Source organism: Crocuta crocuta, unplaced genomic scaffold (assembly GCF_008692635.1).
Source record: "Crocuta crocuta isolate KB4526 unplaced genomic scaffold, BGI_CrCroc_1.0 scaffold89, whole genome shotgun sequence".
NCBI lineage: Eukaryota > Metazoa > Chordata > Mammalia > Carnivora > Hyaenidae > Crocuta > Crocuta crocuta.
The window spans coordinates 170,078-192,814 of record NW_027551559.1 but is presented as its reverse complement, the minus strand read 5'-3'; the positions used below and the strand labels follow the sequence as shown (position 1 = coordinate 192,814).

Sequence of the window (22,737 nt, the reverse complement as noted above, 5' to 3'; positions counted from 1 at the left end):
AGTCAGATACAGCCGACCGTGCTGCCCAGGCGCCCCAGATAAGCTCACTATTTATGTGATCTTCAAGAGGATTTCTAGTACATTATGGCCTTTTTTTTTTTTTCCTATTCCAAAAAGATGTTACCTCAATTCCAAAGGCAGGGAATTAAAAGCCAGTTTGAAAAGTGTAGGAATGACAGCCATTTACTCAGATTATGCTCTGGAATATTTGAACCCCAACCCAGTCAGCAACCATAAGCTAACAACTTAACTCTTTGCTCCCTAAATAATTTTCTAGATATGATTCTCACGTGTACATTGCAACCTTCCTGGTGTGGTAGAAGAATTTCCTAAATTAAAATGTAATTTGCTGCATTGAATCCTTGACGAGACAGAGGTTTGAGAAACTGTCGAAGACCAGGTGCACCTGATTAAACCCTGTCCAGTCTGTTCTGAGATAGTCTGACGGAATTACCATCAGACATTAGAAGCAGCTGCCTCAAAGTGTCCTTGAGTTATCCTTCTTGAGCACATAATCTTTCTCTAGCAATAGCTGCTAAGTAAACATTTCTTTATGTCCTTGTAAGTGGAATTGTAAATTAGCAGTTTGCCGTGGAGCCTGCCAAGCCAAGCTAGGCTTCCCCTGGTTAGAGTGGATATCAAGACATCACTGCACTGTTCGTTCGACAGGGATCTTTGACCGTGTACAGTGGACAGGAAGATGGGACCCTCTTCCTTCAAAACTAGCTAAAACCAGTGTGGGAGGCTCTGCAGGAGAATTTGGAATGTGAGACAGTAGTTTACTGGAAAGTCTCCCGTTGTTGACTGTGCACGTCTGTGGGGTGGTCATGCCTCATCAGACGTGACACGGCATCAGGGGTGTCAGCGCGGGTCCTGTGTGCTCCTGTGGTTGACATGATGTGGAGTGAGGGGTGCTGGTCTCCGCAGACGTGCGGCGCTGTGGTGACATGCTGCGCCCTGGCCACTGGAGCGACGAGACCTTCGCTGTCCTCCGAGGTGCCTGCTTCTGGTGAGCGATCACTCGGCCCAGGGGTGCTTCCCTTTAAGCGGGCCGGTGCACACCTCATGGCTCCACTTCCCCCTGCTTGCTTCCGGGTCTTCTGCAGTTGTTCTGTGCAAAAATATGACCATTGTCTCCTGTTTGTGTCAGACTATAACTTGACAGAGTACGTGCTTGTTCCTTCCCCCCCAGCAGCCTGGTAAGGACTCACTGTCACTCCACAATCAGACAGCTGCGGGTCTTGTATGTTGCCCGGCCCAGCACATGATGGGACAGGCTTCGACCCGGCCCCGTTGCTTCGGAATGACTTGATCTGTAGGGGGCCCTCTTCAAGGCAAAGCGGGCTGAAACCCTGGGGACCCCAGCAGATACCTCTGCCCGCCTTGTGCAGGAGGGGACACAGAGCTTCTGGTGAAACGTCGCCGCGTTGGGGCCGGCGCATTAGCGTCTGTGAACACACATGCTCCACATTGCCCTTCCCACTCGCGGCGCTCACATACATCCTGAGCCTCGCCGCCATCATGAAACGGGGAGAGGGTTAAAATGAAATGTGATCCTTCTCGGTCTGCAGCTAGCAGGATATGGCCCTTTTGCCTTTTTTTCTTACATTAAAAAAAGTGCTTCGTGAATCACAGATGTCTCAAATTTAGCGACTGGGACGAGAAAGCGATTTATCTTCTCCCGACAGTCTCAGTGCTGTGTGTATTCGCACAGTAAGGCTCCTTCCTGCAAGGGACCGAGGGTCAAGACTCCTGCTTTCCCTCCTTTCTCGAGCTTTTTTTCCTCTTTTTAAGAAGAAATGTAGCGTGGACTTTGGGTGAACTCTGACTTGAGCAAAGAAGCCATCAATGTGGGCTTGGTTTCCCCCTTGAAATAAGAGGATCAGCCCGATCTCCTCTCCTAGGGTTTCAGGCAGATTTCAGATGGCTTTCTTTTGTGTGCACTTGAGTGTCTTTTTAAAAGACTGTGATGTGCCGATAGTATCTCTTCATGCTGCAGTTTACTTTTTCTTCTTAACAAGGGCCAAGTTGTTGAATGGAAAGAAAATGAACTAACCAATCTGGCTTGCTTCGTCCATCCATCTCCAAGTGATTTTGAGGGTGTCCTGGTCACCATGTTAGGTTTGTGATTGCCAGGATGATTAGCCCAAGTCTCCATTTTCCGGGTGCTCACAGTTGCGTGTATACAATATGGCAGTAAGTCGTGTACCGCCAAGGGGTCCTGAAGAAGGTCACCTCAGCCCTCCTACATTTGCAGATAGCACTTTACAGTTTGTAAAGCCCATTCATCCCATTATTTCCTATAGTCCAATGATAGCCCTGTGAGATGAGGAGGTCCAGATGCCAGAATGTCAGTGTGGAGTTATGGCTATTGAGTGAGAGAACCAGGCTCAGACTCGGACCTTTGACAAGCCCAGGGTTCCTTTTGCCACATGTAATTGATCCTCCATCTGGACCTTGAATCGGTGGATTTTCCCCAAGCTCAAAGAACGCACATCTGCAAACAAGACATGATGTGACTGCAGCCGTTCTTGGAGGCAGGAAGGTGGGGGATGGGGTGAAAAAGCAGTGGTACTGGGGGCTGAGTCTTTTTTACTTCCAAGAAGTTAGGAATCAAGGGAAAGGCAAGAAACAGTAGTTGAAGATGGGAAAGAGGAACAAAAACAGTTTCTTTGAGTGACAGGTTAGTTTCTGCCATATGTCTCAGTTCAGTTCGGTCCCCTGGCCCCCACCATACATGATGTGTGTGGTTCACGTGCACACCGCCCTCACCACGGGCTCCTGGGCCTGGCTGTGCCTTACAAGAAAGCCCCACGTAGGGCAGATCATTACACGAATAGCCTCAGTCTACTCTGAATTACCATCTTGCAAGTAAGTGGTTGACAAACTCATGAATTTGACTAAAAGTAGATGGTACTTGTAGCTCATCTCAGAACTGATGGGGATCCAGCACCAAGTCAGGACGGTAGCATTTACCCTGGTCAGCCTAAGTGATCAGGTGGCATGATGAGCCGAGGCGGTAGCCTGTAGCTGGTAATCGACTCCCTCCCTCACCCATTTGTCATTTATCCACACACATACGAAGCTCCCAGGACGTGCCAGACACCCTGCCAGCAGCTGGGCATGTACTTGTAAGCAAACCAGACCCAGCACCCACCCACGTGAACCCTGGAGTCCAAAATCATGGCTGGCTTCCTGTCTTGACAGTTACCCAGCTGGGAAAGTACCATCATGAAATGGTTCTGCAGAGCTGGGGGCATAGCCCTTCAGCTGATGATCGCTCTTGGTATTGACCTGAGCCAGCCACAGTGTAATCTGGCAGAAAGGTGAGGCTTTAGTGGAAGGGGGCCTGGCCAAGCAGTGTTCACACCTGGGCAGGACACTTAAGACTTGGCATATCACAGCCACCGGGAATTCTTCTAGGAAAGGCACCTCTGTGCAGACCAGTAATTCAAGATCTTCCCAAGAAGAGAGACCCTCTAAAGCTCTGTTGGTTGTGTGATTTACTCTTAGCTCGTGCCCAGTAACCTTAGACATGTGCATCCCACTAGGTACCCTTAGGACACACTGTTTAAAATGGCAACAAAGCAGTTGGTCTAGAGGTCAAAGTCTGTTCTTCGGTTAACAACAACAACAACAACAACAAAACAGCAGGACTTGGTTCCATTCTATTAATGAGTATATTAAGTTTAAAGGATTTTTAAGCTTTTAAATTCCCAATTTATGCACTATGTGACAAGTGAGGAACATTTAAATGGAGTGTTTAACCCATTGATTTGGGTAGAAGCAGCTTGTATAGTGTAAAAGAAATACAATTTGTTGTTTTCTCGAAGAGCGTCAAGTAGCATGAAGAAGTGAGAATTACTGTTAGAGACAAAGTAGAAAGAGAAGGAGTTTGCTTTCCGTTTGGTTGGTTTTTAGTTGCTAATCAACAGAATTGTGGCCAGTATATCTGACCCGCAGTAGACGGAGTGTCTGCTCATCTTGGAGGCAGGTGAAGAGATTTTCCCTCTACGTTTTCAGACTTCTGAAATGAAATTGTTTTCTCAAGGGAAAATTTAAAATTTGACAGAATTGTACAGGGTCTCCAGCCTGGCTCTGTCAGAGCATGAGGCTCTTGATATCGGGGTCGTGAGCTCCAGCTCCCCCCGCCCCCACGATGGGCACTGATCTTACTTAAAAACAACGAAAACAATTCTACTTACAATGCAACAAAACTTTCTCCTTAGTTTGTAACGGCCGCCAGATTCCTCTAAGCCCTAAATATTCCAGGAAAGTGCAACAGTGTCATTAAGTGATTTGATAAAGTGCAGCACAGGAAGAGAACTGCTTTTCCCTGGGAAACAGCAGTTCATCTGTAACTCTGCCGAGCTCTGGCCTTGAGTAGCTCTGCACTCCTCCCGGGTCTGCGATGGAACATTTAGGCTACGGCCATGTTTATAAATGCTTGACCTGCCAGGTGAGGAGGAACTCTATCTTGAACCTCTTTCCCAGAGTGCAGCGAACCAAGCCCTCTGCCGCTGAGCCCCCAGAGAGGCGGAGCAAGGCCGGAAAGCCCTGGGGAGGGGCAGGTAGGGCCAGCCGCCGCCCNAGACCTGCAGGGGTGCTGACTGGGGAGAGGGCCCCGTGCCTGCGGCCCGAGCCGCTGCCCGCCACCGCCACCGCTCACACCCAGCGACACACCCTCCCGCTCCTCGGTGCCCCGAAGGCTTTGGTGGACCAAGACTGAGCCGGGATAACGGTGCGCGCCCCTTCTCNCGCCCTGAATCCTCACTTGTGGGCACAAGAACACGTGTGAGGCTCATTTGTTGGCTTAGCCAGTGCACCCTTTACTCCGACCGTGTGAGTGTTCTGCTTATGAATGTGAAGTCCCTACTTACTTACTGAAGTAAGTAGGCCTCCGTCTTTTTCCTGCCTCCCTGGATTCCCATAAGGCACAGTGGGCCCCGTCAGTGACACTTGTGGTGGGTTGGCCAGCCCAGGACATCTCGCAGCCTCCACCCAAGTGCCACCTCTACAGTCGTTTAGGTGCAGACTGTGAGTCAGCTTGCTCTCCTTCCTAGGGCTGGGCATTTCCGATGCCTCCTTCAGGAAGCCTTCTGGGATCTGGGGCACCTGGGTGGCTTAGTCGGTTAAGCGTCCGACTTTCGCTTAGGTCATGATCTCGCGGTTNCTTCTGGGATCTATCCACTTGATTCCCCTTCTTCTCAGCCTCTAACAGGATTTGTACTCACTTATGTAGCAGGAGTCATGTTCTGGCCTCATAGTTATGTGGTCCTGGAAAACCCTGCGTGGTAGATCCCACGGGTGAAGGACAGTTTTATTCATCTCTGTCCAATGGCATGGACAGGGCTTGGCTCGGAGCCCCAGCACACTAAAGGACTGTAAAAAGTGTCACCTGCTGTGGCTGGCCTACTATCTTGCTAATAGTTGGAGCTTAAAAAAACAAAAACAAAAACAAAACATACAACTGCAGTTGAATACATCGTCATTTGGCTTGTAGGTTACCTAACCTCCCTCTTCCTTTTGTCCTTCTTGTTGTCCCTACACGTAGGTTCCAGAGGCGAGGCGCTGTGTTTTCCTGTTTGCCCTTTACCCTAAATCGGTGCCTGAGAAAGTTTCTAGGAGATACTTAATGTGTGCATGTGGCCAGCTTAATGCTTTCATTCACTCCTGCCTCTTGAGATGGTCCCTGAGGAAAAGGAGAGTTGTGGAAACATTGTAGTAACTCTCATTTTCGAATAGTTATAAACAAACGAAAATAGATGCACAAATCTATGTGCACATACACACACGGGGGAAAGGTTTTTACTCGCCAACTAAATACTGTATTGATTATTTCTGAGCCAAAGTCTGGCTCTGAGAAAATCTAGATTTTTAAGAATGAGCGACCCTGCTCGAGATGTGTCATCTGTTTATGGAAGATTATACCATCCACCCGTGCAAGGCTTGGGCCAGGGAAGGAATGAGATGGCAATTAGACAGGGATCTGCCGTCTCGTCCAGGTGTCTGGAGCAGGAGTGGGAAACTGCCGTTGACTCTCTGGCGTATAATCACAGGATCGGGAGGGATTAGGTCTCCTGCTTTGTAACTGCAGCACATAATGTCTCCAGTGCCAGCAAGGTAAACAAAGTGAATACAGGTGTCTATAGAATAGATTGTCTCAAAGAATGATTTTAATATATTTTTAAGGCTTCAAAAGATTTAAGAAAATAACAAGCATCGTGAATGATCTTCCTCCTCATTCCATTTCTTAAAGCGTAAAGCGTTTTACTCCATCTCACTACCCTCACACCCTCCGGTCAGGTGCTCAGGAAAGGGCCAGGCAGTGTCCAAGGTCACTGGGTTTTGGTTTGTAAAGTACTGCCTCATAACTGCTTGGATTTGGTGAATAAACTCTCTTCTAAACTTTTTTTAGATCTCTTTTTTTTTTTTCCTAAAAAAACAATTCACGGTTGACTCTCTTGAATTTTTGAGATCCAGTGAGAAGATTCACTTGGATGTGTTTTTTCTGTAAAGCATTTTTCGTTATTTGAGGAAGGCTTCCCCTTACATTTCCTTTAAAAATGTGTGGCTGCTTTCGTTAATTGCTGCTGGTATTTACTTTGACATGAGAAGTCACTTCGAGGCCAAGAGCATGGACACCCCGCACCTGCATAGCTCTGGGATCTGGCCCTAGGCTGGATCTCCCAGTAAACCAGCCACCATTCCCCCTTTCCCAGCCGCTGACTTCGCTCTTGACACAGCTGTCTAGATGGGCATCACTTGTCCCAAAGTCTGGCGTGGTCAGATCCTTTCTGATGTGGGTGTGAATACACATCCACATTTATTTACAGAGTTGTGCTTTTTGTTCACTGGTAATGAGTCCAACTAATGTCTTTATGCATCAGGATTAGTTCTTAGTTTCCTTCAAAATCTTTTTTCAAAGCTTTTGTTTATCAGGAAAGGGGATGAACATGATTTTAAAATTCTGTCTTCCGATGCCTGTGGTATTTCAAGCGAGGACGACAGCTTCAGTGTATGTGATGGCGGGATCTGGTCCTCAGGGGCTGGGGACTTGGGGTTTGGGGGGAACGGTACGTCCTGGGGAGAATCGTCTCTGGGAATAACTCGGGTTCGGTAGAGCTTTGACAGGTGCGTGCATGAGGGAGTGGACCTTCCCTTCCCGCGTTTCCAGGCGGCAGGTGGGCTCCGGCGCCACCAGGAAGGTGGCAGGACCTGTTCGTAGGCCGCCAGGTCCAACCTGCTGTGTCTCTCTCGCCCTCCAGACTCGCTGTCCGTCTCCAGTAACGACGCCAGCCCGCCCGCCTCCGTGGCCTCCCTGCAGCCCCACATGATGGGCGCCCAGAGCTCCCCGGGCCCCAAGCGCCCGGGGAACACGCTGCGCAAGTGGCTGACAAGCCCGGTCCGGCGGCTGAGCAGCGGCAAGGCCGACGGGCACGTGAAGAAGCTGGCGCACAAGCACAAGAAGAGCAGGGAGGTCCGCAAGAGCGCCGACGCCGGCTCGCAGAAGGACTCGGATGACAGCGCGGCCACCCCGCAGGACGAGACAGTGGAGGAGGTCAGAGCCCCCGCCTTCCTCCTGGAGTCGGCTGGGGGCGGGGGGTGGGGGGAGTTGGTGCTTGCCTGTCGTGTGGCCACACTCGTTGGGTTCCGTTTCCCGTACGTCCCTGCGACCGTCAGCTCATTCCACCCTCTGTTAGCAGACTGGACGGGGCTGGGACAGGTGGGCCCAAGCCATTTCAACCTCACCCCCCGCCCCGTCCCTGGTCCCGCTGCCACAGACGAGCTGGGAGGTGCCACTAAAGCTGCGGAAGGTGCAGGCGGCCGCCCCAGCTTAGGCGTGCAGCGGCTAGAGGAATGCAGGCACCCTGGACCCACACTTCGCATTCACTCTCCCTAGAAACACCCGGCCAGTTCACTTTGCTGACCAGCAAACACTGGCTCATTCCCACGTCGTTAAAGATAAACGTGTGGATCAGCCAGGATTTTTTTTCAAGTTCCTTTTTGTCCAGAGTGGGGAGCTTTACGTTATGCCTCAAGGACAGAATCCCTTCGTGACCCCCAGGCTAGGCTGCGGGGCTGGTGGTGGCAGTGAGGGGCCCTCAGGGTTTTTAACTGAGACCCAGCCCCCCCAGCCCCACTCGACTCCCTCAGAACCAGAAAAAGGCAGACAGAAAGGATCAGATTTGTATTGTTTAATTTACTTTGCAGACATGGGGTTTCTGCTGCTTTTTCCCCGGCGTGCTCTGCCCTGGGTTGTCACCGCAGTACATGGTTTATCATGTCCTCATCTGTCTGTTTTCTACATCTGTGTCCTCTTAGTAGAAATAAAACTGACAATTTTTCTAAAAGTGAAAGCAGAGTAAAAGTGATGTGAAACTAAATTCAGATTCTTCCAGCACATTTTGAATTGTATTAGTCGTCATACCATTATAATTTCAGTGAATTTTGTTCTAGCGAGTTACCCAAAATGTAATGGAAGTAGATCAGAGGAACTGAATGAGAGTTATTAAGGGTTCAGACTTTTGAACTGGTCCCCGGGGAGTGGGGGTGGGGGTTGATGAGGGGATGTGTTCAAAGCCTAATGGACGATGTCGGCGGTCCCTTCAGAAGACAATGCACGGGGTCCCTTCTCCCGTCCAAGTCTGCGAGCAAGGTAGCCAGTCTGCAGGAAGGGATGAGCAGTTCCCATCAGGGGTGGAAAGAGCTTGCTCCTGATTTCTGTCCCCTCCATCCCTGTCCGTACTTCCCCCTGTTAACCCCTTGGGGCTCCTTTCTGTGATCTGATGTTGACGGTCGGGCCCAGAATATAACGAGGCTGGTTTGGTTTCAGAGGGGCCGGAACGAGGGCCTGAGCAGTGGCACGCTCTCCAAGTCCTCCTCGTCGGGCATGCAGAGCTGCGGGGAGGAGGAAGGAGAGGAGGGGGCCGACGCCGTGCCTCTCCCCCCGCCCATGGCCATCCAACAGCACAGCCTGCTGCAGCCGGATTCACAGGATGACAAGGTAGGGGCCCGCGCCACCTCGCACCTGCCTCAGGGCAGCAGTGGGCGCCTCCAAGGCCATGAACGTGCAGCCTGTTTTCACTCCACGAGTATAAATACCAAAGTCAGCTTAGCACGAGCAGTGGGCCAGCGCGCATAGTTTCTCCTCCACTTGCACTTGCACAAGTAGATTCATGGCATTTTTAGTAATGCTTCAGTAGCTGCTGCCTCTAAACTCTCCTTTCCTTTTACTGTACTGACCAGTGTCCCTAAGACAGGGTCAGGGAGCTTTCACGCAGTCTTGGTGACCGCAGCCCTGAACGAACACGAGGCCGTCGCGCTCTCTCTGCTAGGCGTCTTTGTGCACGGGCCCTACATTCAGACGACGAGTGCTGCTGCCCTGTCCCTCCCGCAGCGGGCCTCCTGGTAGTGCTGGGGATCACGTGGGCGGCAGGGAGCGGTGTCAAGCTCGAGGAATCAGTCACAACCATGAAAATCTCCTCTTTGGGTGTATGCGGAGACCTCACACCAGTCTTGGGATTTTGTTTGTTTGTTAGTTCTCACCTAATCTAAACCGGCTTTGTGCATCCCAGGCATAGAGCTCTAAATACCGAAAAGGAAACCTGGTAACTGGCTTGCACATCGTCTTGCACTCTGGCCCCCGTGTGCTCCCCAAAACTGACAGGTGTTGAAAACTGTGCTATGAAGTCAATACTGGAAATTTTTTTCCTTTTTGGCAGTAACTGTGTTTTCTGAATAAAACAGATGTTTTCATCATTTTCCCCCATTCTTCCTCGTTTTCCTTCCCTGCCACCCTCCTCCGTGTTAACACGGTCATTTGCTGGATTGCCTGTGTTTTATGACCAGGACTCTGCCCTGGCCCAGCGACCCAACGGGTGTGAGGCCGAGGCAGGCCACGCCATAGTTAGTCGTGATGCAGGCAGCCGCCTCCCGCTTTGCGGCGCTGACTGCGCAGTCAGGGCACCGCGGGCCTCGGCCGAAGGATGTGGCCTGGGGTGGAGTCTGGAGTTTGGGGGCATCTGAGGTGCCGGCCACGTGCAGCGGGAGCTGAGGGGAGGTGACAGAGGGGCTTCGCCCCCTGCACAGAGCAGCCCTGGCAGGGAAGGGGAACGTGTCGTTTCTCAGACAATTCCTAAACCGTTTTGTGGCATTCTGAGCAATCCCTTCTTTTAAAGCAGTGGGCTGAAATTTCTTAAATCTGATGGTTAGCCAAAGTGAGGTGGCTGGCCCGATTGGCTTGTTCCCCCAAGAAGAGCATTTTCTCCGCTTGGAGAGAGGGCTGCACGGCGTACTCTGTTAGCGAGAATCATTTGCTAGTTACTGTGTCACCTCAGTGGGCACTGTCCGTAGCGGTTCTTCATTTGCAAAAATCTGTAGTGATATTCCCAGCGAGTATATTACCTTGTGACTAATATTTTGTTTTGTTCTGTTTTCTCTTTTTGTAAACTTTCACTGCAGCATTACGTTGATTTGTGTTCTGTGTCTGTTTTGGCTCAGTTTCCTTACCTCTCCATTTGAATTTTTTTCTTCGTTTTCTTCACCCCATATTCCAGATTTCGTTAGACCAAACCGACATTTGTTTTGCAAAGCGCATATATGGACCCACATTATGTAAAAGCCTCGTTGTGAATGTATAAATCCGTATCTGTCTACTGTGAGAAACACATTGTTAGGACAGCTAGCCTTGTGTCGCATGCTTCTCCGCTGTCCTTAATATGAAGCAAGGTTCATATTATGCCCCTCTTTTGGTCTCCAGTTAATTGATGGCACGAGTAATCTGCAAACACACCGTGTTTGCTAATTACTGAAACTCAAATTCAGTAGTCCCTCCCTGAAATTCCTTAATTGTCAACCCCTGTACACCCTGATTCTAGCCGTAAATGGCATCTGGTAGCTTGTGAGGCCACAGATCTTCTGTACTCTGCACTAATCATTGGGGAAATGGATGGCACAGAAAATGGTGAGCTTGTCCCCCTCTTCCCTGTCTGGTCAGTGCACCCTGGCTCCTTCCCTTTTCTTCCCAGTTTCTTTCTTTTAACCCCGTAAACACAAGAAAGCCATTTTTAGTATCCTTTTTTGTTTTCCTGGTTATTTAAGGATTCACTCGTTAGAACCTTAAGCCTTTTCATTCTTCCGTTGATCAGATTCTGGACTTTTTCTCTGCTTAGCCACTAGCCTTGCTGGCAGTTGCGAAAGTTTTAGTAAGAATCTCCCCATGACCAGTCACCTCTTTGAAAAACATTATGATGTTACAGGACTGAGGATTAAAAACAGACTTTGTCTGCTTTCCACATGTACCCCAGACAGGTTTTATTTAATATTTCTTGTCAGAATATTGTAAATTTAAAAGGATGACTTTAAATAAATGCAAACAAAGACAAACTTGTGGTCTTTTTGTCTGGAATTACTTTGAAAAAGAGCTTGAGCTTGCAGGAAAATTTACTGTCCATGCAGTGACTAACATGAGGCATTCCCCTCCCCCTTCTTTCTCTTAACTCCTTCCACAGGCCTCCTCCCGGTTGTTGGTGCGCCCCACCAGCTCCGAAACACCGAGCGCGGCTGAGCTCGTGAGTGCAATTGAAGAACTTGTGAAGAGCAAGATGGTAAGGCTTCCGGGAGCAAGTCTCAGCTTTGGGAACCTCTCTCGGGGCTGCCGAATGTGCTTGGGGCATGTGACACAGATGGGGACCCCAGAGCCACCCTCCCTTCTGACCACCTGTAAGTTTGGAGCCCCCTCAGCATCGCCCTCGGGTTCAGTAATTAATTGGCTTGAATGAGCCCGGAACTCGGAGAAGGTGTTATACCAGTAGTTGTGGTGTATACTGTGAAAGGACAGATTCAGATCAGCCGGAGAGGAGGTGGCACGGGGAGGGTGCATCCGTCCTCTCCCAGTGGGGGCATGCAGAGCGCGGTCTCCTGACGCTGGTGTCTGACATCACTGCGGGTCACGCGCGGAGAGTCTCAGTCACATAAGCAAGACTGATGGCGTGGCTCCCCTTTGGCGTCCGCCCCTCCAGAAATCAGGATCCCATGTGGCCCAGGGCCCCAGCAGGAGTCACACTGTTGGCATAGATTCTGTCTCGGCCTGAACCCTCTGGGCAAACAGACATTCCTATGCAGCAGGACACCCTAGGAGATTAGAGGTGCCCCCTGGGAGCCAAGATTAACCCCTCCTGCACCCGCATTGATGGCGGTGCTAACACCCCTGCAGCAAGCGTGGTCGGCTCCACTCGTCCACAGTGTCCCCGGGCTCGGTGACACCCACAGATAGGTTGACAATGCTTTTGCTGTCTCTGAGGTCTTCCTTCTGGATTTACAGTGGACAGGAGAGAAGAGCTTGCATCGTCATGTAAGGGCCTTATTTTCTGAGCGACCTCTGCATTTCCAATTGGTCAACATGGATTCATTTAATAAAAGCCCCAAAATCACAATACTGACTTGAAGTTAGAGAGGTGTGCATTGCTTCTAACTGATTCAAAGTGATTAGTTTCTGTGTTTCTTCGGTTCTCCTATGAGATGGAAAAACCATTACTGGTAACAGCATTTATGTTAGATTATCCTACGACTCCCATAAAGTGACTTGACATCTTTTAAGAGTCACCTCTCTGAAAATGAGAGCCCCCAGCCTCTCCTGCCAGCCCATCTTCCAGAGGTAACCACTGTGATCAGTTTGGTAGATTTCCCACCAGACGTTTTCTCTGCAGGTGCAAATGTACGCAGGGGCTTGAGGGGGACTGGGTGCTTGTGCCTGCTCTTTCTTTCAAAGTGGATTCCTGGAGTTTTTAAGATCCTGAGAGTTAGTATATCTTGAGGATCTTCTCACATCAGTACATACAGATTGACTTCATTCCTTGGAGTAGCTCCACCGTAGTCCACTGTACAGATGCAGTGATCATCTACCGAGGGCTCATCTAAACCAGCACTGTTCGAAGTGCTGAGCATATATTAACATATTGGGAGTCCGATGAGGTAAGTACACACTGTTGTCATTTTTTACAGATGAAAAAACTAAAGCCACAGAGTTTAAACACTTAACCAGCCAGTAAGGGGCAGAGGCCTCATTATACTATAATTTATTTAAACAAATTCCTAATAATAATACATGTGTGTGTAGAAAATTGTTTTCGGTTTTGCACAACTGTCAACACCCATGTGTGGTTATATCTGTAGGATAGATTTCCAACATTAGAATTGCCAGATCAAAGAGTATCCTTTTTAAAGTTATACATTTATCTTCCTTCCATCAGATATTAACTGGGTAACATATCATTCCCATTTTTTCCACCCTTAGACAGCTTCTAATCAATCATCTGATCTTTTGTTTTTTTTCAATCATCTGATCATTCTAATCAGAGGCTGCAAAAGAAACTGTCAACCTGTCTCCAGGGACCACTGACCCTCAGCACACCTGTGGACACTTTCAAACTAATGAAACTATAGTTGACTCAGTCAAGTGGGAATTCTACCAAGAAAAACTCAGAATGTCTCACTCTGCCATCACTGGAATTTCTTCCCAGGCAGTCATGTTTTGAAAGTGACCAAGCAGTCATGTTCTGAAAGTGACATGACGGGCTTGGAAGTTAGGAAGATTCCTACTACTTGGTGGATAACCCAAGAACTTGACTCCACTGGCCAAGAACTTGGGACCGTTGCAGTTTGAACTGAGCTAAACCACATCCTGGCTGTCTCTTTGAGACAGCTTGATTGATGGTCTAAACAGAGGGTACTTAAATTCTACTCAGTGAGCTTTCAGACACCCTTAACCATTTTTAAATGCAGTCATTTATACTCCTCAGTTTTACGATCATTAAAATGATTCTTGTCCAGTAATTGAGTTTTCCCAAGCAATGCAGTGCTGCGAGGCAGCCCTTCGTCACCCTGCCAGCCATCGTTCCGGAACTGCATTCCAGTTTAAGTAGGCAGAGATGGATTTCTAATTAATTCAGGTGGACTTCAAGTGCAGAGGAGTTCTACAACGTGGTTTCGTTCGGCTCTTACTGCTTTATCCCTTCTTTTCAGTTTTAAGGCATTGAACTTTACCGGTTGAAACTAAGTTCTTTCTACTCACTTACATTTCTCCTTCAGTTAACAGGCCTAAGGCTCTTGGCGTCATGGAAAGGGCGTAGGTTTTGGAGTCAGGTAGACTGGTGTTCAAACCCTGCTGCTTACGCTTGGGCTCTCTGAGCCTGTGTCTCAGCTCTGCGCCAGGCACAAGTGCTGTTTGCTGTTGTGCTGCCAGCAAGGCTCCACCCACATGGGTGGAGTCGCTGCTGCCTGCCCTTCCCCCGGTGGAAGGACCATATTCATGCTGTTTGTGGTGGACTCACCCCATCTTCTTGTCCATGGACTGTAATCTAGATTCTGCCTTCTTTTCCTGGCTCAGCGGACCCTTTGCTGTGTGCTGATTTCCTGTCACTAATCCTCTGATGTCAAATGAGAACTGCTCTTTGTCCGTGAAAACTCTGAGTCGTGTTAATATCCTTTAACCCGCCCTGCTCATGTGACCCTGAGCTCCCCCTGCACACTTACCACGTGCCCGAGGTCCAGAGTCATCCTCACCCGTTTTCTTGTGGGTGACCTCTCAGGCTATAGCACCTTCGTAATAGAATTTGCACACTGAATTTGTTATCCTTCGAAAGCTCCATGTTAGCTTCCTAGACTGGGAAGAAGCTGTGCAGCTCTTACGTAGTGTGACATTCGGGCAACTGAACCTAACCCTAAAACCTGCAGAGTCCATCTGAAAAATAAAAACTACCCTGAAAACTATTTCCTGGGATTCCGGCCTCTCTCTCATCTGCACATTCCTGACCCTACCGGTATTTGGAAGATGGGGTGTCTTGCCTACGTGTTGGCAATAGGGCAGTAGCAGCTGACGGCCACGGCAACTATTTGAACTTGACTCTGGGGTTTTCTTCTCTTCATTGATTTAAATATAAAGGTACATCTGAGAAAGAATGAAAATAAATGAAATAAACATCTACCTCAAGAATACTAGAACCACAGAAATTAATGAATTGGAAAACAGAAGAACAATAGAATAATTAAACCCAAAACGTGTTCTTTCAAGAAGTAATAAACCTTCTCAAGAAAATGGAAAGGAAGCACAAATTCACAAAACAAGGAATTAGATGGGAGAGGCAAACTAAGGAAATTAAAATAATCATTGCACCTTCTGTTAAGCTCTTTGAAAATAAATTGCACAACCTGAATGAAACGGGCATTTACCAAAACTAACCTTAGAAGAGATGGATTGTCTGTGCAGACCTGTCCACACCTAAGGAACAGAGAGGACGTGCCCACAAGACTCCACCAACCCATAGTGCTTCACAGATGATTCATCCGAATCTGTGACGCCCCAGGAGTTCCAGCCCTGTGGTGGCCTTTCCCCGGTTACACTGCTTGTGTGCCAGCCAGCAGGCAGGAACGCTGAGCCACGATCGCGTCCCGCTGGCACGGCGGCGCCCCTCCGGCTGCCCTGCTGGGTCCATGCCCAGCACCCCTAGGTCTTTGGGGGCCAGACAGCCGCTCTGCCAGCCAGAGACGGGAGCTTCCGGACACCAGTCAAGTCCACTGCTCGCGGCTCTGTGTGAAGGGACATCTGTGGACATCCTCCTGATTTTCTTTCTGTTTAATCACCATTGAAAGGAGCAGAATGGAATCTGACGAGCATCAGCTGTTTCCTCGAAGATTTAGACAGGAGACCGTGCAGGTGTCCTCTTCCTCCTCCAGACCCCTGTCTCCGTGATCCATGAGCACAGAGCAGAGCCCTGTTACTCCCCACAGAGTGCTGCCTTCCAGTAAAGGTCAACAGCTATTTACCTAAAAAGAAGAGTGCTGTTTTCTCATCAAGCCCCGTTCCTTCACTGTTCATCACAAATAAGTGCAGCAGTTGGTACACTTCCACAGCTCCATGGGTTTGGTGAACAGAATTCCGTGCACAGACTTTGTGTCCTCAGAGCTGTGCTTAGTGACAAAGTCTGCATTGGTCTGCTACTCTCCAGGGGAGAAAATTGGACAGGCATTAGAGGTTTTGGTTTGACAGGAAATATTAAGTGTTCCTGCAGTTTGTATTGAACTTTTTGTTTGAAGATAAGCTAATCACATTTTTCCTGTTCAATTGATAAAATATCCCTTGATCATCTCTGTATCTCCAGCTGGATGCTTTGGAAATTTTAAAAGAACCGTAACCCATACCCCTAGGAGCTTTAGGAATTCAGGGTAAGAAGCACAGTTCATATGTCCCAACGAGTAATCACCTGCTAATCATTGTCACATTAATCTAGGGACAGAGTCCACGTTCAAGTCTGATGTGTTGAACAGCTTTGTTCGAGGTTCTGCAGGGCATACGACACTGAAAACAGTCGCTCATGGAAACCAAAATCCAGTGCAGGAGAGAGGCTAGGATGCGTCATTGAGGCGGCTTGATGGCTGCCTCTGCCACAGAGGAAGGAGGCTGCAAGTATCCAGAGATCTGTTTCACCAGTGTTCTGTGTGCGCTGACATGGGAGTCTGGGCTTCACGGATAATGAAGACAGCAAGCCCGTGTTCTTGATGCAGATCGCCGACGTTGCCGTGTGGCCACCCACAAGGGACCCCGGTGACGTGCCTGGGGTAGGCTGTCCTGACGGGAGACTCCGCACACTTGACAGGAACATAACCGTAAAGAAAATGGCTAAATTCATCATGCATTCGAAATAACGTGCTCCATCCAGAGATGGTGCAGTGCTCTGCTGTAAACAAGTTGTATCATTTCTGATTACGTGGTGACAAAAAACAGAATGTATTAACGCATACAAATTCACTGTCCTTTTTGCTCTGACTTCGTTCGTTTACCCAGCTCCTCTTGCTCCATATTGGTATTAATAGTGGAGGTTTTTGATACCAAATACCATGTAATTTCACAAACCTAGATCTTCTCATTTTACAGCCCGGCCTTCTGTATTTTCTGGTGTTTGAGATTTTCTGATCCCAGTTTCAGCCTCGTGGGCCAGAGGCTGGGAACGTGACTGGCGGTCTGGTTTTCTTTCAGGCGCTGGAGGACCGGCCCAGCTCACTCCTTGTGGACCAGGGAGACAGCAGCAGCCCCTCCTTCAACCCTTCCGACAACTCCCTTCTCTCCTCCTCCTCGCCCATTGATGAGATGGAAGAAAGGAAATCCAGCTCCTTAAAGAGACGGCAGTAAGAGATGTTCCCAGCGCCACTGTCAGCTTTCCTCTGGTCTTTGTCACCTTCAGAAGTGTGACTGGGGTTCATCTCTGAATCAGTGCAACGGGAAGACCCAGGGTCTCTCCTTGAATAATTCATGTGTTTAAAAACATCTCGGAACCTCTGAAGGGTGCAGTAGTCCCTAGCCGCGGGTGTCCTGCGGGTTTGTGTTTTAGAGTTTGGAAGATGTTTGTTTGTTTGTTTGTTTGTTTGTTTGTTTGTTTAAGCCTATGCCCAGCATCGCCTGAGCTCACAACCCCGAGATTAAGAGTCACACGTTGTTCCAGCTGAGCCAGCAGGTGCCCCTACAGGTGCACTGTATTTATAAATGATAGCAGCTTATGTCCTGTCACTTCTAGAGAGAAACTGCCGTGCTTTCTATTGTGTATATAGTTGTGAAGGAAAAGAAAGCAACAAAATCAGATACAATCCCTAAACCTTGAATATTTTTCAAACACACTTTCATGATAATGTCTCAGTTCCAGTAAGGCCGCTTACGGTAAAAAGAGTCCTGAAAAATGTTACAAAAGGTTTAAACTTGCCTTTGGAGAAGGGGGGAAACGTGTATGCTGCATGAGGGCAGAGCCTGGAGTTCATTGAGAGTTCTCTCCCAGTCTGCATCTGGTACGAGATGCCCGCTCTCAGTGCCAGTTGAATGAATGGATGAACAGACCAACGGACCTTTTCAGGGACAGCTGAGATGGTTTGCTTTTCAGATCAACTGATTCCTATTATCAGAGAGGCCTTAAACAGTTATGAGCCTTCAGAAACACTCCTAGATGAGTGCTCAGACCCAAGGCTTTAAATATCTGAATTAAATTTTTTTCTTCTATGTCCAGTGAAGCTTAAAATAATTGTTTCAAAACCAAACAAAGTTGCTCCCTTTAACGCCATGCCATTGTGACAAATTTATGCCTACGGCTCTCTTTATTGTCTGTATATGTGATCAGAGCCCACAGCTCATATGGGTCATGTACATGAACCTGTAAGTGAGTTGGGACACTCAAGCATTGGAGACCCAACTGTGTAAAACTGACTTATCACAGTACATCCGGTCCTAGCAGGGGTCTGACCTGACAAAAGCAAAGTGCTAAAGAATTCACTTAAACAATGAGGAGTTGGGGTTGTAACACTGGTTTTTCTCTCTTTCCAGCTACGTTTTGCAAGAACTAGTGGAGACAGAGCGTGACTACGTGCGGGACCTCGGCTGTGTTGTTGAGGTATGTGTTTTCAGAGATTTAGTAACCTTGTCAGACACCAACGGTTGTCACGTTTGACAGTTCAACACCAATGCCTTCTCAGAAGCTTTAAAAACATTTGACGCCTCCCCCCAAGAACACCACGTTTGTGAAAAATGAAATTAGCCAATCTTAATCTGTATTCACCTTTAAATGCTTTTTTTCACATAATGCATCTTTGGGGGGCTTTTTGTTTGCTTTTTTTTATGTTTTATTTATTTCTGAGAGAGAGAGACAGCATGAGCAGGGGAGGGTCAGAGAGAGAGGGAGACACAGAATCCGAAACAGGCTCCAGGCTCTGAGCTAGCTGTCAGCACAGAGCCCGATGCGGGGCTCGAACCCACGAACCACAAGATCGTGACCTGAGCCAAAGTCGGACGCCTAACCGACTGAGCCAGCCAGGCATCCTCACATAATGCATCTTTGATAAAATCATCTTTCTTTACAATTAAGTTTTTAAATTATTATATCCAACCACTGTATTTATTATTTGGAGATCTTGCCTTTAATGATTTACGAAAGTTGGTATCACCGCAGAAATGGGAGAGCGTCACTGGTTGAAAAAGTCAGTGTGGCCAGCTGTGGCTTCAGATCCATGCTGAATCCACCTGGGTCCAGGACTGCTCTGTCCCAGGCCACTTGCTTGTACTTTTCTCAGAAGATATGCGTCAGTATTGTCATTGCCCAGACATTGCCTCCCACTGTGTAGCCATAACAAGACCACCGCCATTCATTCTGGATCAAGCCCCATCTCCAGGGTTATTTATCCCTGGCATTGAAGTTCAGGGCAGAATCATATTTGTAAACTCTACTCAGAAAAAAGCTGTTTTTTACAGCATAGAATACTACGGTTATTCTTTCCAGCTTTGCAGATATATCTAGGACGATACTTTTTGGGTGTTCATTCCATTAAAAGTAACAGCCTTTACAGTTAATTGTGTAACAAAAGATGTAGCAAGCTTGATGTGTCTGCAGTTATGATTAACATTAAAATAAGTAACTTGAATTACTTAAGAGATTCCAGCCAAGGCTGAATCGCATTCAAGTTAAATGGAAGTTGTAAGCCACATTTTAGCAACATATTTAATCAACTGTTGTGAAAAAATCAATTTATGAAAAGAATACTGTTAAATTCTTATTTAACGAATCATGTAGATAATCCAAAAAAAGAGAAGGAAATCTGTTTATATTATGCTGAAAACAGAGGAAATATGTTTCCAGCCAAATATTTAATGTTTACAAGCTGATAAGATAATTTGTTTTTATGAAACCATTTACATTTAGATGTCTTCAGTTCCTCAGAAGAATTTAGATCTATGAATTCCACATAGTTCAAGGGGAGCAAATCCTGGCAGTGCGTACAACCGTACATATGGAGCCAGTGGAGGGCACTTTTCATACAGGACTTTTGCTTGTTTTTAAATAAAGAAAGGGTTACGAGGCCACTAGTGCATACGGCTCTTTTGTTTGTTACAACTGTTAATCCATAAATCATTATTAGACTCCAGTACGTTCACTGAAGCAAACTTTCCTGTAACTGCTCACAGGGCTACATGGCTCTCATGAAAGAAGATGGCGTCCCTGATGACATGAAAGGAAAGGACAAGATTGTATTCGGCAACATCCACCAGATTTATGACTGGCACAGAGAGTACGTAAAATACATTCCGCGCTTGATGGTGCGCATGCAGTACCATCCCTTGCTAAACTGCATCCTGTAGGGCAGATGGTAACGGGCATTAACTGGTTCATCTCCTTTTATGACCTGTAAGCTTGTGGAGCTAGCTGGAAAGGTGCAAAGGAAATACAACGTGCCAAGGAGTTTTGTAACAGCATCTCATGGCCGGGGGAGAGTCTCTTCTGTGTGCTGGGCCATCCGGGGAGCCCGTCCGGTGTGGTAGGAAGCACCGACACGGAGCCTGGTTGCCCAAGTTCAGAGCCTAGTTCTGACCTTGAGCCAGTGAGCCATTTGCGTCCCTTCCCTGTGTCTCCTTTCTCCATCTGCACAGTGCAGGTCATGGTCTTATCCGTCCACCGCATGGTGGTTTTTGGTGAAAGGAGACTGAGTTAACACATGTAAAGTGCTCAGAGCAACATCTGTGTAGAGTAAGCTTCAATAAAGGCTTTCATTAGAATTGCAGCCATTTCTTAAATAATTACAAATTATTTGAGGGTTTTGAAGATACTCTTTTTTCCAAGAATTTTAATGAAAAAAAATAGACATGACTACACATGACAATCAGATTTGAGTCCAGTACATTGTCACACTGTCCTGATCAGGAGGAGATACACGTTTGCCCCTTCAGGCCACCTTACTGCTAATGTTTTTTTAAGTTTACTTACTTTACTTTGAGAAAGAGAGTGAAGGTGAGCAAGCATGAGCAGGGGAGGGGCAGAAAGAGGGAGAGAGAGAGTCCCAAGCAGACTCCAAGCTGTCAGCACAGAGCCCAATGCGGAACTTCATCCTACAAACCATGAGATCATGACCTGAGCTGAAATCAAGAGTTGGATGTTTAACCAACTGAGCCACCTAGATACCCTGCCTTACTCCTAATTTTAAAAATCCTTAGCCGTCTATGGAGTGCTTAATGCCAGCTGTTGATATTTTTGTGGAATGTTCCAGCTGCGTTTTTCTGTTTCCATGACCCTGTCACTTTCACATTCCTATCACCTTCAAAGCCCAGGCCAAATGATCACTCTCCATTAGACCTCGTCACTCCAAGCAGATGTGCTCCCCACCCCTTGCAGATAGCATGCGTAAACGTGCCTTTTAAACTGTGAAATCCTGTGCAGATATAAGGAGGGGTTATCATCGCATGTATACCAAGTAGTGTTTCACTGTTGCTAACTTTATTTCTCTTAATAGAGTATAAAACCTTTGAACCCAGGTATGGGGTCATCATTTTCCTATTCCCCCATAGTGTCTAATTCAGTTGGACTCCTAGATAAAGAATGGTCAACTTCAGACACAGCATAATTTGTAGACCTCCCAGGAACATGCAGGGAACCTAACTGTAAGAAGGGATCTGTGTGCTGTCTCGTCCGCCCCCTCCACGTCTGTCTGGGGAGCTGAGACAGGAGGGGAAGCAGCACGGTGCTCCTGGGGCGACTGGGGGCCTGCCACAGGGTGCAGAGCTGTAGTAAAACCCCAAGTGCCAGGAAATCCAGCACAGCGTTCATTGATGTGCTGGTTTGAGGGTTAATAAAATATCAAACAGGGTGCCTGGGTGGCTCATTCGGTTAAGCTTCCGACTTTGGCTCAGGTCATGAGCTCAAGATTCATTGCGATCAGCACAGAGCCTGCTTGGGATTCTCTTCCTCTCTCTCTGCCCCTCCCCCATGCACGCGCACTCTCTCGCTCTCTCTCAAAATAAATTTTAAAAAATTTTAAGTAAAAAAATAATAAAATAAAATAGCACACATAAATATCAGCATGGGTAAGTGATCAGTAAGGTGGGCACATGTCGTAAAGTCAGCTGTAGCCCAGAAGTGAGAAGGAGCGGCCGTCCCCAGCTCTTCTGTTTCTGTGCTTATACCTGATCTCTGTCTCAATGGGAGCTAATACTCATAACCTAGAAGCTGATTTTAGTATTTAAGAACACTTTATAAAACTGATACATACTCAATACTTTACATCTATTCTTACCCAATTTGAGCTCCTTAAAATTTATCATAGAATGAATACGAATCTCAGGTTTTCAGAAATAAAAATGACCAATCATCTTGAAACTTTTATTTTTTTCTCAGTATCCGGCTGTGATACATTATTGCTTGTGTCCTTAAGAAAAATGAGACCAAAAGTGTGGATTGTCCAAGAGAAGGAAAGGTTGCCAGTCAAGGGATGGTCTCATTCCGCCTTGTCTTTTCTAACTGTGTGTCTCTTTGGGTTCCTGTCCTAACAAAATGTTTTCTGTGCATGTTACATTTCTTAAGTGCATACTTTACACTTTCCAGTTGAGGGTGTCAAAACACAATTTTGAAATATAAACCTCAGTCTAAAATCAGAAGGCCAAACTGAAAATGACTCTAATGCTTCTCATCTCATTTCAGCTTTTTTTTAGGAGAGTTGGAGAAGTGCCTTGAAGATCCGGAAAAACTAGGATCCCTTTTCGTTAAACATGTCAGTACAATAACATTATTTATATTCTGTGCGGATATTGTCATGCTTAGTAACTGATTTTTCAGATTAAAGGAGAACTCACTGATAGTTCACAAAAGTGCTTCTGTTAAGAATAAAATCAAACCGTGCAGCGTCAGCGAATTGGAATTAAGCCCCCCCCACCCCCGC

At 47.4% G+C, this 22,737-nt stretch overlaps 1 protein-coding gene across 1 annotated transcript in view; it reads left to right on the top strand.

Moving 5' to 3' along the window:
• The window catches only part of TRIO (trio Rho guanine nucleotide exchange factor), a 229,487-nt gene that overhangs the window by 181,555 nt on the left and 25,195 nt on the right, over positions 1-22,737 (top strand). The window contains exons 34-40 of the mRNA XM_077749451.1: positions 7,269-7,561; positions 8,837-9,007; positions 11,514-11,609; positions 17,036-17,184; positions 18,365-18,431; positions 19,997-20,100; positions 22,500-22,569. Of these exons, the coding sequence (XP_077605577.1) occupies positions 7,269-7,561; positions 8,837-9,007; positions 11,514-11,609; positions 17,036-17,184; positions 18,365-18,431; positions 19,997-20,100; positions 22,500-22,569 (950 nt within the window). The remainder of the gene's footprint in view (positions 1-7,268; positions 7,562-8,836; positions 9,008-11,513; positions 11,610-17,035; positions 17,185-18,364; positions 18,432-19,996; positions 20,101-22,499; positions 22,570-22,737) is intronic.